The sequence below is a fragment of the Puma concolor genome, chromosome C2 (genome assembly GCF_028749965.1).
Source record: "Puma concolor isolate L17-30 chromosome C2, mPumCon1.1.hap2, whole genome shotgun sequence".
Lineage (NCBI taxonomy): Eukaryota > Metazoa > Chordata > Mammalia > Carnivora > Felidae > Puma > Puma concolor.
This window is the reverse complement of record NC_141675.1, coordinates 52799578-52815961: the sequence shown is the minus strand read 5'-3', so window position 1 is coordinate 52815961 and position 16384 is coordinate 52799578. Positions and strand designations below refer to the sequence as shown.

At 34.2% G+C, this 16384-nt stretch overlaps 1 protein-coding gene across 1 annotated transcript in view; it reads right to left on the bottom strand.

Annotated features, from left to right (window-relative positions):
- Window positions 1-16384, bottom strand: part of RSRC1 (arginine and serine rich coiled-coil 1) — a 422099-nt gene that overhangs the window by 60480 nt on the left and 345235 nt on the right. Inside the window, exon 7 of the mRNA XM_086674595.1 lies at window positions 13793-13861. Coding sequence (XP_086530721.1) covers window positions 13793-13861 — 69 coding nt within the window. The remainder of the gene's footprint in view (window positions 1-13792; window positions 13862-16384) is intronic.

Below are 16384 nucleotides of genomic sequence, written 5' to 3'. Positions count from 1 at the left end.
TTAACAGGTAATTACTATTTCCAGATACTGATACTATGATCAAGGCAGAATGTTTTACTCATGCTAAGCCATCATCATCATATATAAATAGAACTTGATTCATGTACTTGCTAATTTGTCTTCCTGATGTGAACACTGGCCTGTGTTTGATCTTTAGCAAATAGATGTATCTCCTTATTTCTGTTAAAAATTAAATGTAAGATAACTTGACAGGTAGATAATGTTGCCAGCTTATACAACTCAACATCAGTTTTCTCCTCGATAAATAAGCATAGATCTTTTAAACAGTGTAAAAGCAGGCTTTAGCTATAACTGTTCTATTGATCTTTGTCACACTGTTTCATTTCTCTGAGAAGATGGTGAAGTGTAGTGTAAGACTTTGCATGGTATGAACTGATTCATTTTCAGCTTCTGATTCCATAGACAGAAATCATATATGCACCATAGGAATCATTTTTGCAGCACAGTGTCCTTTAAAGTCACTCTTGTAGTACTACTTCTAAAATTAGAAGATGTAGGTGTGGAGCTTCGAAAGACTGATTTTGAAGTGTAAATATCATAAAATCAGAATTCTTGGCTTTTTTTTCATACTAATACCTACAAAACACACTTTTTAGATCTACTGGATGTAGGTCTTCTTGGCTCCATAAATAGACAAATATCTTTTGTGTAGATGGCATGTCACTACCATGATCAAGAACTGGCCTTAAGAAGAAGTTGCGCTTGTTGAATAATAAGTGTCAGAATGAATAGGTGGATAAAATCATTTATTTTTTTGTGGTATCACTCTGCCATTGTGGGGTTCCCAAAGGTGACACAGCATGGAGCTGAACTGATGGCAGGGGACTTTCATGTGGGGGAAAAGGAGAACAGTGAGTGAGTGCTCAGCTTCTCCACCTGTGTGGGATGCTGCTGGAGAAACTTGTTTCATTTCAGCAGCACCCAGAGTACTGAGGCAGGAACTCTATGACTAGGGGGGAGGATGGGAGGAAATCAGGACAGAAGAAAATCAAGGGGCCACAAGAGACAGCAAGAAGTGTAGAGCTCGTGTATTCATGCAAGGTGAGAGAAAATCCCACATATATCAGGACCAACAAACAGTATTTTCCACCTGAAGGTACATAGTTAAGATTTCAGCAGGTATCTACTACTTCAATGCAAAAGCAGTAGCACAAAACTATAAGGGACATGAAAAACCAATGAAACATCTTATCACCAGAAGATACCAATAATCCTCCAATAACTGAATTCAAAGGCATGAAATTTTGTGATCTAGCTGATCAATTCAAAATAGCTATTCTGATGAATTCAACAAGCTACAAGAAAACAGAAAGACAATTCAATGAATACAGGAAAATAAGAAATTTATGAAAGAGACAGAAATCACAAAAAATAACCAAACAAACTCTGGAGTTGAGGAAATCAATGAACGACATGAAAAAGAAAATGCAATAGAGAGCGTCTACATCAGAATAGAATGGTAGACAGAAGGAGTGAGAGGTTAGGAACTTTGAAATAACTTAAATAGAAGAACAAAAAAATAAAAATAAAGAGAGTGAAGAAAGTCCACATGATCAATCAGACCTCATCAAACATACAAATATTAGAAGAGTGGGATTACAGAAGAAGAAGAGCTGGAGACAGAAAGTTTATTTAAAGAGACAATAGCTGAGAACTTCCCAAACCTGGGGAGAGACTTAGACATTCATGTTCATGAAGCTAATAGATCGGCCTATTATCTCAAAGACACATTGCAATGAAACTGTCAAAAACCAAAGAAAGAGAGAATCCTAAAAGCAACCAGAAAAGAAAAGACTGTAACCTACAAAGGAACACCCATCAGGCTATCAGTGGATTTCTCAGCAGAAACCCTATAGGCTAGGAGAGAGTAGAATGATGTATTCAAGGTCTTAAAAGAAAAAAAATGGCCAGCCAAGAATACTCTATACATCAAGTTGTACTTCAGCTATGAAGGAGAAATAAAGACTTGCCTAGACAAACAAAAGCTGAGAGAGTTCATCACCATTAGCCTTGCCTTGAAAGAAATGCTAAAAACTTCTTCAAGCTGAAAAAAAGATGTTAGTGGCATGAAACATATGAAAGTATACAGCACACTGTTAAAGGTAAATACACAGATTTAGGAAACTATAATTCTGAGAAAGGATAGTGTATCAACCACTTAACTACAGTATAAACGTTAAAGGAAGAGAGTATTAAAAATAACTAGCTACTATATTTTTTTGACAAATACACAATATGAAAAGTGATAAACTGGGACGTTAAAAATATAAATTAGGGAAGTAACAGGGTGACATAAAAAATACAAAAGGGAATATTAAAAGGGTTGAGCTTTTGTATGTGATCAAAGTTAAGTTGCTATCATTTTAAAATGGACTATTTTATCTATAAGATGTTTTATGTAAGCCTCATGGTAACCACAAAGCAAAAAGCTATGGTAGATTCACAAAAGATAAAGAAAGGAGCAACAGAGCAAACCACCATGGAAAATCACAGAGGAAAAAGAAACAATGTAACTATAAAACAGCCAGAAAGCAACTAATACAATGGCATTAGTAAGTCCTTACATAGCAATCTAGATATCTCTTCCTTTCCAAAAGTTGAAGTTTGTATTATGCCACTTCACTTTTACAAAAGACCTATGTTAGTACCTATTTTCAGTAACCATAAGAAATCCTAAGAGGACTTTGGCTTTTACGAAAAAAGGCAGAAAGCAAAAATAGCACTCTATGTTTGTTTTACAGTGAGCTACTGTAGAGGCAGCACATACCCCAAGCAGCAAGAACGGCACTGCCAAGATCCTGCCCCAGGAACTATACTCAGCATTTAAGCATCAAGCAGCCACAGCTTTGAACTATGTCTGTGAGCATCTGTGCTTTATCTCAATTGATTCTGTGTATCTCTTAGCAAGATGTCCTAAAGTATCAGAAAAGAGGTCTGGGAATACTCCAAAAATGTCCCATATATATTAGGTAACTGATTTGCTTGACACCATTTTGGCTTATGAAAGATTTCATAGGAATGCTCTGCTTTCAGATAGTAGGGGAAGTCTGTAATTACTCTAAATGCAAATGTACTGAACTCACCAATCAAAAACCACAGAGTGTCTGGACAGATTAAAAAAAAAAGAAAAGATCCAACTATATAGTATCTATAAGAGACTCACTTCAGATTCAAGGACATATACAGACTCGAAGTGAAGGGGCAGAAAATGATACTTCATGCAAGTGAAAACCAAAAGAAAGCAGGAGTAGCTACACTTATATAAGAAAAAAAACAGACTTTAAGCCAAAAATGGTATTAAGAAAAAAAGAAGGCCATTATATAAAGATAAAGAGGTCAATTCATCAAGAAGATATAATAATCATAAATATATGACATATATATATGGTCTTGGCAATAATTTTGGATAGGACATCCAAAGTATAAACAAAAGCTAAAATCAGTTAGTGGACTGTATCAAATTCAAAAGCTTCTGCCCAGAATAAATAATCAACAAAATGAAAAGGCAACCTACAGAATGAGAGAAAATATTTGCAGACCATATACTGGATAAGTGGTTAATACCTAAAACATATAAATAAAGAACTCTTACAACTCAATAAGAGAAAAACAATCTGATTTAAAAATGGGCACAGGGGGGCGCCTGGGTGGCGCAGTCGGTTAAGCGTCCGACTTCAGTCAGGTCACGATCTCCCGGTCCGTGAGTTCGAGCCCCGCGTCGGGCTCTGGGCTGATGGCTCAGAGCCTGGAGCCTGTTTCTGATTCTGTGTCTCCCTCTCTCTCTGCCCCTCCCCCGTTCATGCTCTGTCTCTCTCTGTCCCAAAAAAATAAATAAAAACGATAAAAAAAAAATTAAAAAAAAAAATTAAAAAAAAAATAAAAATGGGCAGAGGAACTCAACAGACATTTTTTTCCAAAGAAGACATCCAAATGGTCAACAGGCTCAACATCACTGATTATTAGGGAAATGCATATCAAAACCACTATGAGTTTTCACTTCATACCTGTTAGTATGGCTATCATCAAAAAGATGATATAACAAATGTTGATGAAGCTATAGAGAAAAGGGAACCCTTGTGTACTGTTGGTCAGAATGTAAATTGGTACAACCACTATGGAAAACAGTATATAAAAGTGGCTCAAAAACTTAAAAATAGAACTACCATATAATCCAGCAATTCTACTTCTGGGCATTTATCTGGAAAAAAAAATAACTAAACTAATTCAAAAAGATATCTGCACCCCCTTGTTCACTGCAGCATTATTTCCAATAACCAAGATATGGGAAACAACAAAGTACGCATCAGCAGATGAATAGCTAAAGATGGGCGTGCGAGCGTGCGTGCGCACACACACACGCACACACAAGAATATTAATGGAATGTTCAGGAATATTAATGGAATGTTATTCAGCCACGAGAAAGAAGGAAATCTTTCTATTACCAGAAAGTGTGATTCAAAATATTTAGGGTATAGAAGAATATGCTTCCTTTCATACCTATGAATAATGTGTAATGCTTACTTTATACCAGATTCCCCTAACACCATTTACTATTTCACATGTCTCTACTGTCAAACAGCCACAATATCTAACAAAATGTTTATATTGTTTATATCTCTAGCAAGTGGGAGGACAGCTAGCTTTCATTTTTTTTTCATTAATATTTCCTTTAGTGAAGGGTCTACTAGTGACAATTTCACTCAGTTTTTGCCTATGTCTTTACTGCACCTTCACTCTTTTTTTTTTTATAAAAACAAAAATATCTATTTAGTTAAGGAGTTGTTTTTCTTAAAGTTACAGCTGACACACAATGTTACATTAACTTCAGGTATACAACCTAGTGATTCAACTTTGCACCTTCATTCTCAAAGGATATTTTCCTAGGTTTAGAAGTGTAAGTTGGCAGATTTTTCTTTCAAAAATTTGAGAGGTGTCATTCTACCAGGTATTGGTCTAAGTATGCCGTCTTAAATGTTTCTGTTTAGAAATCAGCTCTGGTCTAGTATTTGCTACTCTGAATATAATTTATTCTCTCAGCTGTTTTAAGATGCTTTTGTCTTTCATTTTTATAACTTTATTTTTACTTTATTTGTATTTTTTTGAGACAGAGAGAGTGAGCACATGCACGTGTGCGAGCAGGGGAGGGGCAGAGAGAGAAGGAGAGAGAGAATCTTAAGCAGGCTCCATGCTCAGCACGCCTGACACAAGGCTTGCTCCCACGACCCTGAGATCATGACCTGAGCGAAAATCAGGAGTTGGACGCTTAACTGACTGAGCAATCCAGGAGCCCTGGTTTTTATAACTTTTTTTGTGTTTTTTTTAATTTAATTTTTTATGTTTTTAAATTTACATCCAAATTAGTTAGCATATAGTGCAACAATGATTCCAGAAGTAGATTCCTTAGTGCCCCTTACCCATTTAGCCCATCCCCCCTCCCACAACCCCTCCAGTAACCCTCAGTTTGTTCTCCATATTTATGAGTCTCTTCTGTTTTGTCCCCCTCCCTGTTTTTATATAATTTTTGTTTCCCTTCCCTTATGTTCATCTGTTTTGTCTCCTGAAGTCCTCATATGAGTGAAGTTATATGATTTTTGTCTTTCTCTGACTAATTTCACTTAGCATAATACCCTCCAGTTCCATCCACGTTGTTGCAAATGGCAAGATTTCATTCTTTTTGATTGCCGAGTAATACTCCATTGTGTGTGTGTGTGTGTGTGTGTGTGTGTGTGTGTGTGTGTGTACATACCACATCTTCTTTATCCATTCATCCTTCATCCATCGATGGATATTTGGGCTCTTTCCATACTTTGGCTGTTGTTGATAGTGCTGCTATATAACTTTTAATGTAATGTGCCTAGGTGAGGTTCTACTGTATGTATCTGGTTTGGAGTTTGTAGCATTTCATTAGTTTGTAGCTTGGAGTCTTTTGATAGTTTTGGAAACTTCGCAGCCATTTCCTGTCACATACTACTTATCCTAAATCTCTTTCTTTTTCTGGGACTGCAAGTATAGTCACTGTGAATCTTTTCATCCTATTCCTTATGTCTTTTACCTGTATTTTACATCCTGTTGTTTTTCACTGCTTCATTCAAGATGTTTTCTTCTAATCTTTCAGTTCTCTAATTCTTTTTTCTGCTCTGCAGAGCTGGAACTTAAGCCTTAAGTTCTTGATTTCAGTAAATGTACTTTTCAGTTCAATTTACTCTTTAAATTCTTTAAGAGTTTCCAATTACGACCAGAAATGATCAGTATTGTCTTTTATTTTCATGAACACATTAAGCAGAGTAATGTTAAGATTTGCATCTAACAACTTCATTATCTTGATCCTTTGTGAATCTGTTCCTGCTGACTGTTGTTTCTCTTGTCCTCTTGTTTCTCATGTTTCTTTATCTTGTCTTATTTTCTCATATGCTTGGTTATTTTTAATGGATGTCATATAGAAAGAGCTGTAAAGATAATTTGGGGGCTTAGGATAACGTTATCTCCTTCCAGAAAGGATTTATATCTGCTTTGGTAATTGGCTAGAGGCACTAGCAACCTTGAAATCATTTTAATTCAATCAGGAATTGAGATGATTCAAACCTGGGCTTCAGTCCCTAGGGGTGCCTATTTCTGGTTCATCCTCACTTTTAGGGAGTAATCTGTTAAGATCCCAACCTAATGCCTACTGGTTTTATCAGAATCTTCCTTTCCTTGACTGGCCCCAAATTCTAGATTTTATCCTAATAGCTTCATGAGTCTCTCAAAAGCTCTGCCCAGATTCTTAGCCTTTCAGTGACCTTTTTAAGAATTGGCAGACAGATACTACTGGAATCATTTCTAGGGGAAAACTGGCTCCAAATGTTGAACTCACCATTTCTTCTTGGAACTGAGACCCATTCTTCTCCATTGCCTGAGTAACTCTCTGATGCCTTCAAAAATATATCTTAATATTTTGACCAGCTTTTCTATCTGTTCTCAGAGGTGGGTGAGTTAAAATAAGCTAATCCCACCATATTATCTTCATCCCATAAGTTTTGATATGTGATCTTTATATTTTCAACTGTGATTTCCTTTTCTACTGATATGTGATTTCCCTTTTTACCTCATCACTGAGTGCTAAAGCATTTTTTAAACCAATAAAATAGCAACAACATTTTGTAAAGTCTATAAAATAGTTCCATATCTATTATCTCACAACTATATTCTTAGATGGTAGATGACTTATTATCATCCTTATTTACTAACAGATGGGGAAACTGGGCTTAAAGGGACCTCTTATGGTCACACAGAGGGTGAGAAAACCCTAACCTCTATATAATTTAATTGTATTTTATTATTTGTTTTCATGTTTACTTTCTGTCTTCACCCTCTAGAATATAAGTTCTTTCATTACAGGGGCCTTGATTTCCTCTTTTACTGGTCTATTCATATGGCTTAGAACAGTACCCAGCAAGTGCTGGATGGTCAGTTAATTTAATGATTTGATAAAAGTTACAAAAAGAATGAAGGATAATAGGGTGAGCATTATACTTTTTGTGTTACAATTCTGAGGAATAAAATTTTACATTTATACAGTACTATGTAGTTACAGTAATTTTTAAATACTACAAGCCATTACTATTTATAATAATTCTAGGTAGATTTTATAATCTTCCTCACTTTAGACGCACAGTGAAGTTAAGGGACTTATTCAGTCACAGAGCCAGTAAATGGCAGAACTGGCACTCTGAATCTCATTCTCTTACTTCAGCTAGAATAGGCTAGGGCTATTTCCACTAGGTACCATTGACTCCTTATATTGCAATGACTTCCCTTGGTTATTCACAAGATTGTCCACCTGTGGGCATTCAAAATGTATGTCAGCTTCCTAATGTTTAATTTATAATGGAGAGATCTGATTGAAAAGAAAGCTATAGCCTTTAGTCGGTCTTGAAATTTGTGTGTGTAGAGCAAAGAAAATATTTAAATTAGTGAGGAAATACATGATGGTTGTCACTGGAGGCCTAACAATGGTTAAGTAGAGATCAGAGTATTTGCATTCCATGTACATGAACACCTTACTGAAAATAAGTAAAATGTGATCTAAACTGGCCTCTAAGTCCATACAGAGCACAGCTGAATGCATATGAAGCAAAAACATTATTAGTGAGCTATTAGAAAAATAAGGAGGAATCGTTTCCTTTGTTAAAAAGTTAGTTAAAAATGAATTAGCACACATTTACTGGAAGCATCAAAACTGAGGAATAAATAGCTGATGTTATGTAATATGACAGATAACTCTATACAAAAGAAAGGTTAAAAATGTTTAAAATCAAGATCTTGTAGACACAGAATCAAGAGGACTATAAAGGAGAAATCACTGCTGAGGGAAATAGGACAGATGGTGAGGCTAAATAACTGGGTATTTGTTCTTGAGTGATTTTGACTAAATAAAGAACTTGAGGAGAAAATATGGAATAAAGCAATGCGTTCAGATTCATTTTCTTTTTAAAGAAAACAGCTTTCTAACATTAGAGCTAATGTGTTAAAAGACTATACAGATATTTTTACAAAGTACTACATTATGAAAGATGTAGAAATGTTAAATCTGATACATGGGAATACAAATTTCCTTAAAAAGGAGATTTTAAATCTTGGAATGGAACTATCTAAAAAAGTAAGACAAAGGGGAGGGGGTTTCAAATGTTTAAATCTAAGAAGGAAATAATACTGCATATTCTAGCAGGTAGCCAATTAGGATGAAGGCTAGAAAGGACAATCCCTATTTCCATCTAACCTATTTACATCAACATGTGGACCTAATAAACAATGACTCCTAAGTGATACTTCTGCATTTTACCCTCCTAACTTCACTCTGACATTCTTATAAAGGATCTCTAGAAGTGATAAGGGATCCCTGAGAGTTCCCAACACTCCTCTTCTCTGGTCTTAGGCAAGGAACCACAGTGGAAAGAAAGAAGGGATTGTAAACACTTCTCTCCCTGAGTGTGGTAAGACTTGGTGTTAAGTGTGCTTTATGCTGCTAGGGACCTAAAAGCACTGGGACAGCCAGTACCTCTGAGAAAGGGACCTGAGAAATTAGATGCCTAGGTCTGTCTCTGGTCCAGACTTTGAAGGCGGCTGTGAACTTGTTGACAAGTGCGTGTGTTACATAGACCAGTCATTCACTAGGGAGGAAAGCATCAAGATTATTAGGAAAAGGACATGGACACCTCCACAAAATGTGCTTCTGACTAGAGTATCTCACCTGATGGATGTCCCAGAAACCCCTGTGATGAAACTTAATATGAGTACAGACCTATCTGAGGACACAAAGAAATACAGTAAGGAAGTGCTTAAGGGTGAGATTGAGAGAGGAGGGCAAAGGATAGAGGAAGAAGGAATTAAATAGTATTATATTTGATCATAAGGGTTGTGATTTGTGTTTAAAGAAGGGGAATGTGCACTGGAATCATACTGCCTGGGTCTGTGTACTGGCTTTACCATTTACGAGCCATAGAGCAAATTATGAAGCCTTCGTTTCCTATCCTTCCTATAGTACAGGGATAGTAACAGCACAAACCTCACAGAGTTCATGATGATTAAGAAAGTTAAAATATGGAAAGTATTTAGAACATTGCCTGGCATTCCTTCTTCCTTTCACTTACTTGCATTTTTTTATCCCCAGCTTTGCTAAAGGACTGACTGCAACAAAAAAGATGAAATTAGGGCTAATTTATTTTACTTCTTATCAATCACATGTGGCAAAAGGTTTGATGAATTTCAACTAAATAAGACTTGAGGATTGCTCTAAATCTTCACTTGACTACCTCATATTGTGTTCATATTATTATCACTGTCCACCATTTCCATAAATAATTGAGACTGGGTTGCCCAACATTTTTGAAAAAAAAATATTTGAAGTAGAAAACTAACAGATGGGTAGAGCTATTTTGAATAAACACAAGGGGAAAAAGAATTCAAAAGCTGCTAACATGGAACAAATAAATTTGTATTAGAAATCATAATACAACAAAAGGCTATTATGCTTATAGATGGATTTAGAACATAATTAAATCCCTTAAATAAATACTATATTAAATATAAAAATAAAATACAGAAGACCTGAGCAATTTTGTTAAAGCATTCAATAATACCAAAAAATCAAAAGGAACAAAGTTGAAATGACTTTTAATTACAAACAGTCAGAACATTTTCAAACACATACAAAGAAAAAGAGGAGGTGAAGTCAAGCATTTATTATATCGAAGAAAGAATATGGAAGAAAACAAAACTGAAAGATTTCATACTATTCATTTTTCCTAAAACACAATCTAGAATTAGGAAAAAAAAGCACTTATTTTTAAAGAAGGACACTATAAACCTAAACCTTAAATATTCAGTTGAGTTTTGCTAAATAATGTAACCTTTATATAATTCAACTCAAATGAAAAGTTAGAGGGTAAATGGTTCAAGAAAGAGGATTCATACCAATGTACTAGTGATGTCTGATAAGTGGAAACTCAACAGATCTGTGCAAGGGCCATGAAGAGCTCTCTGGGCTCTCACCGTTTAAAGGGTAGAAGGCAAAGTAGTTACCCTGGACCAGGGCTGGTGAGTAGCCTGACTTTATCTAGACTACAACATTTGCAAACATAAATAAAAAATACCCAAAGGAAAGGACTGCATAATAGTCAGAATGTATTTGCAAGGCAAAGATCTTGCTACACTAATACAATAGCTTTTTTGAGATAACAGAAAATGGGTAAAAGGAACTGGGCAGATAACATTTATCTACATTTTAACAATACTTGCAACCGTGTGCTGCATATCAGCATGCTGAGAAATTAAGAGATGAACTCTACAGATGATGTGATAGAATGAATTACTAGTGGCTTATAAATTGGAAATACAGGATTATTACTCTTTTCAGAGGTAGAAATATATACACATACACATACAGATATACTTCAGGTTTCAGTCTGTAGCTAGACTAATTACATGAAATAAAATAAATGCAGCTTATACATTAATCATTTTCAGGAAGGGTTAGTTTGATAGTATTCAAGTATCTAGACAACATATAAGAAAATAATTTTGGAAGCAAACAACAACAAAGAATGAAACACACCTTTTATCTTTTGAAATCAGTGTCATATAGGCTCTGTTACCAACAAGTTTTCTCCAACATTTGTGGTTCTAATTTTCCTATGACTTTTGGGTGCTTATAAAATTCAGTGAGCTTAGGTAAAGACTTGATAAATCCACTAGCAAATACTGATAGTATTTTGAAATTCCTTTCTTTTTGAACTACTGTAATTCTTTAGAGAAATAGCCTAATGGATGAGGTCTTAGAAAAGACACAGAACAGGGCACCTGATGGCTCAGTCAGTTAAACGTCAGACTCTTGATTTCGCCTCAGGTCATGATCTGATGGTTCATGAGATCGAACCTTGCATCAGACTCTGTGCTGGGAGTGTGGAGCCTGCTTGGGATTCTCCCTCTCCCTTTCTCTCTGCCCGTCCCCTGCTCTCTCTCTCAAAATAAATAAATAAACTTTAATAAAAAAAGAACTCTATTAAAAAAACAGAAAGGAGACATAACAAGGTTGGTTGACACTTTCAAAAGAGGTTATTTAAAATCAACTGCAAACTCAAGATAAGTTATTTAAGCATGGATTTCAAAGAAGGAAGGGTAAACTGGCCATTTATTCATTCATTCCATAACTAAGAAACTGAGTATTTATTATGTGCTTCGTGGATACTAAATCTGCTACAATCCTAGAGTTGATACTCTTGTTAGGATGCTAATTAAAATAGCTATAATTAGAGGGATGTGCTTTTCAAACAGTTCTCAGGTACTGAAATGAAAAATGTTACTTATATCACAGACTAAGTGCAAGGTCAGTTTGACTTCCTGAATGTCTAAAGTAAAGAATATCTTCAAAAGAATTGCAATATAATGTTAAAGTATCTAAAGTTACTTAAGAAATCCTTAATAAAATATCTTTGAAAATACGTTTAGAAGTGATAATAATGAAAGGGACTACTGTAATCAATTGTCACTGTGTAAATGAGGGGTTCTGAAGTATTTAAAGGTTTGTTTTACTAGGGCAAGCATTACATTATAAAGTATAATATAAAAAGCATTATAAAATATTATATATTTTTCATAATAATGAATCACCTAACAATTTCAGTATCTGTGGTTACCACATCAGAGCCATCCTTTTTCAACCGATGATGACTCCAATTAAGATTTGAATTAATGGGATTAGACTAATAACTACAACTTATATTCACATGGTTGGTAATAAGTACCACACTTGTAATTTACAGTACCACAGTGTTTTATAAGGACTATTATGTTATTAATTAGTTACATTGATCAGAATACCACATAACATAGCAGTACTAAAATAAAATAATTTGCTTAGGCTACTTTCCATCTAGTATTATATCTATTTGTTCTATGGGTGACCATAAGCATCACTGAAAGCAGATAGATTGTTTCCGTTAACAATGTCAAAATGTGCACTTCAGAAAGTCAAAAGAAGAGAATTCTACTGAGGATTCTTGCTATGGGAATTCACTTCTTTTCTCACTATGCCATGAAATCAGGGCAAAAGCATGAAGTCAGGACTTAGAGGGGTCAAATAAGGTAAGAACACTATCCATTTATATGTATAAATTAGTCCACATTTAGTTTGAATCTACTTATTTGTAGGGTTCTGCCATCTAAATCTAGTTTCTGTTGTTGGTGTTTCCTTGCTTTGGGACCCTGACTCTAATGGAATATTGTTTTTAAGCACTCTAAACTATCGTACTTCAACATTTTAGGTTTGACTGGGTCTCAGCCTCGATTGGAAATTAGGAGTGCAACTTTTTTTCCTTGTTGTCACAGTAAAAGATATATACCAGGATAAAAATTACAATTTTCAGATTTAGACAACAGCACTCAAAGCGAATATTTTGGAATACATTATCAGGTTTCAATTCTTGAAAGCTCAAAGAGGAAATAGTTACTCTGCTAATTAGCCAGTAAAGTGACATGACTGCAGTCCAAGTGGATCATCTACTTAACTCACCAAGAAAGATTTGCCTGGATCTTGCTTTAAGCTCTGTATTTACAACCATATATCTAAAGCCTCTGTGAAGGAAAAATGTAAAATATTCACTCAAATAATTCATAGTAAACTAAAGGGGAAATAAAAATTTGTGAGGGGAGATAAAAAATGTGGTAGATTTCTTTGTGTAATAGTTTTGGGTGGTGGCTCCAATGTTATTAAGAAAAAATATTTAATCTATAAAGATTATAAGATGAGTTTCTTAATTTGAACTATAATAATTGCTGATACTTCAGATTTTATTGTTCCCTTTTAACAGCTTTTTAATTTGAAGTATTACTGACAAGGGGACTTTTCTTCATTACTGCTAAAATATTTCAAAAGGTACAGATAAATTCAATACATTTTTATAACTGATTTTGAGAATTTGTTCACTTTATAGTTAAAAGTCAGAAGGAAACAAACCAGCACCAGCTCTATTTTATAATTTTCTATCTTTCCAGTTTCCCCAAAATATATACTAGGATGCTTATAAACTAATTGTACGGAAGCAAACATTAGTATCCAAGACATAGAATATAGTGTGATATTACGTCAGAATTTAGGTTCATGAAGTGGCATGACGTATCCCCTGAGGCATGTGATTATAATCTAGGGTTTACCAAGGAATGAAGACAACCATCCCAAATAGTGATTCCCCCACAGAATGACTGCTTTGAAACAAAGTGAACACATGCTTTTACCTTCCTCCTTTCTTCTCTTCGCTTCTTCTTCATTTCTTTCTTTTGCTTTCAATGCTTCATCAGCTTTTGCTGAAACAAAAACAATGGAATTTCTGTACTTATTTTATGTCTATATCATAAAATATTGAAAATATTGGGGAAAGGGATAAGAAATTCCTTGCATATTTTTTGTGACCTAGTCAGAAGTAAAACACAAAATGGCTGAAAATCTGTAATACACCTTTTACATTTACTCAGAATATTTAAAATATTATTTTAGAATCTTTGAAGCTCAGTTTGAGATAATCTCTATACAAAAAAGAAAATAAATTTAAGCAACATAAAGTTTAGATGATGGTATATGAATTGGGAATAACTATTGTTCATAAGTCATCAGATTTGGTCAGTGCAATGCATCTGTTTTAAACTTTGGGGGAAAGTTCTTAAGCTACAATTCACATTTTAAATATAAGAAGCTTGCAATATCTTTGGAACAGTATCAAATTAGGTAGCATATTATTTTTTTTTTCATTGCATATCATAGTAGCAGTTCTTTATTCATGTTATGACAGGATTTGGTAAAAAGAGTCTTTTTCCCTCTAGAAACCTCTTCCTTTATTACTTAATTATCTACTAGTTGCTCAACTGCAGGGGTTTTCAAACACTTTACTACAGATGTTAAAGAAGATTAAAAATATACAGCACAGTAACAAGGGACTATCAATATACTCTGTAAATTAATTAAATTTCTGTTCTAGCACATCATTTATTCCAAAGCATTAATGTCTCAAAGGAGCGATTCTCCTTTATTGCCAGCTCACTGCCTGATGAGTGAACTAAGTGAAAATAAGTCTCTAATAGCATTATAGTTGATGAAATATTAAGTTAAAAAAGTATTGCCTCGTCAAAAGAAAAAGAATCAAACTGTGCCAGCATTAAACTTTGGATGAGCCTTTATTATAATGATAACAGCAATGTAAACTGTGATTTAAAAAAAATAAACATGCTCTTCAGTGTTTCTGCTGCATATATTTTTTCCTATGCAAAATCAACATATTCTTTATAAGTATAAAACCTGGCTTAAAAGGTGAGTTTTACAAAATATATACCACATACGTAACTATTTTTCTTCAAAGTTTTATTTTTCATCACCATCAATATTGACACTTTCTTAAAATATAAAACTTATATAATGGTATTTTGAAGTGCTATATCCAATTACATAGACATCTGTTTCCATTTACAAGGTTTAATACATACTTAGACTGCATTTAAAGTCATGAAATATTAAAACTTTTACGCCACTCTGTATCATTTCAAGAATCTATTAAATTAGATAATAAAAACAAACCACCAGTAACTCTAAAGACTTTTACTTCATTTACACTTTATTCTCCCTGGTAGAAGGACAAGGATAATAGAAATTCCATTTAAATTCAATTTTGGTTATATGTGTAATTGTAGATATACCCCTTGAGTCATGTAAAATGCTCAGCTTATGTTTCTTTCAAATTATCCCGCTCAGATTCACATTCTACTCCTTACAACCATCTTCAATATGTATTAGCCGAGCTCATTAGACTGAAATTTAATAATGCAAACATCAGGTGGATTTCAAGAACTTCCATTAACAACGTAAGATGGATTGCTTATATATAGCTCTTGGGCCAACTGGGCACAATTTAAATTCAATAAACTACCCTGCCTAAATCTGATTTATCTATTTCACTATGCCAGTTTGTCCTTTCTTACTGATTTGTTGCTATACATGGACAATTCATTGGAATACTGTTTTATATATATATATATATATATATATATATATATATATTTTTTTTTTTTTTAAACTTCAAATGGCTTTTGTGCTGTGGTTAAATATTTTATGTACTGGAGTTTCACGCTGTCAATCAAGATTTCCAAGTGCGTGCGTGCGTGCGTGTGTGTGTGTGTGTTGTTTGTGTGTGTATAAATAAAAAACCCTTTGAATTATGTCAAAATGGCATAGATAATAATTAATTTTAAAAAGCACACATTTGAAAATTTTACCAATAATCAATGTGCTCTCTACAAATAATCTGAATGAATTCACTCGAAGAAAATTTATTTATTCAAATTGAGTCATTAGGATAAACCCCTCGTCGATTATTAAGGTAATTTGGAAGAAACTTTTTTTTTCTTTCCGACTGCTTTCTGATTTTATTTAAATGTGAATAGGGAAGCATGTATAGTCATTCATACATGATTTAGTTTACCCTAAAATTTTTTATATTTTCTAAAAGGTGTCAATCCCACTTTACAGATGAGGATACTGAATCTCATTAGATGAGGATACTGAATCTCTTACCACAAAATTTGATATGATATGATAAGAACACAACTGGTAAGTGGTAAGATGTAGTCTTATGATTCATGATCATTCCCTTTGGACTTTACAGCAGGATCTACTTATAAAGCACACCATTTACCAAAATACTTAACATCTTCCACTAACCTTATACACAACTTCCAATCCCTTGACTCTTCCAAGCCCTCCAGACTTAACAGTCCTCTCTAGGCTCTGCTTCCTTCCCTACCCAAGACAACCATTTCAATTCCACCCATATAAACACTTAT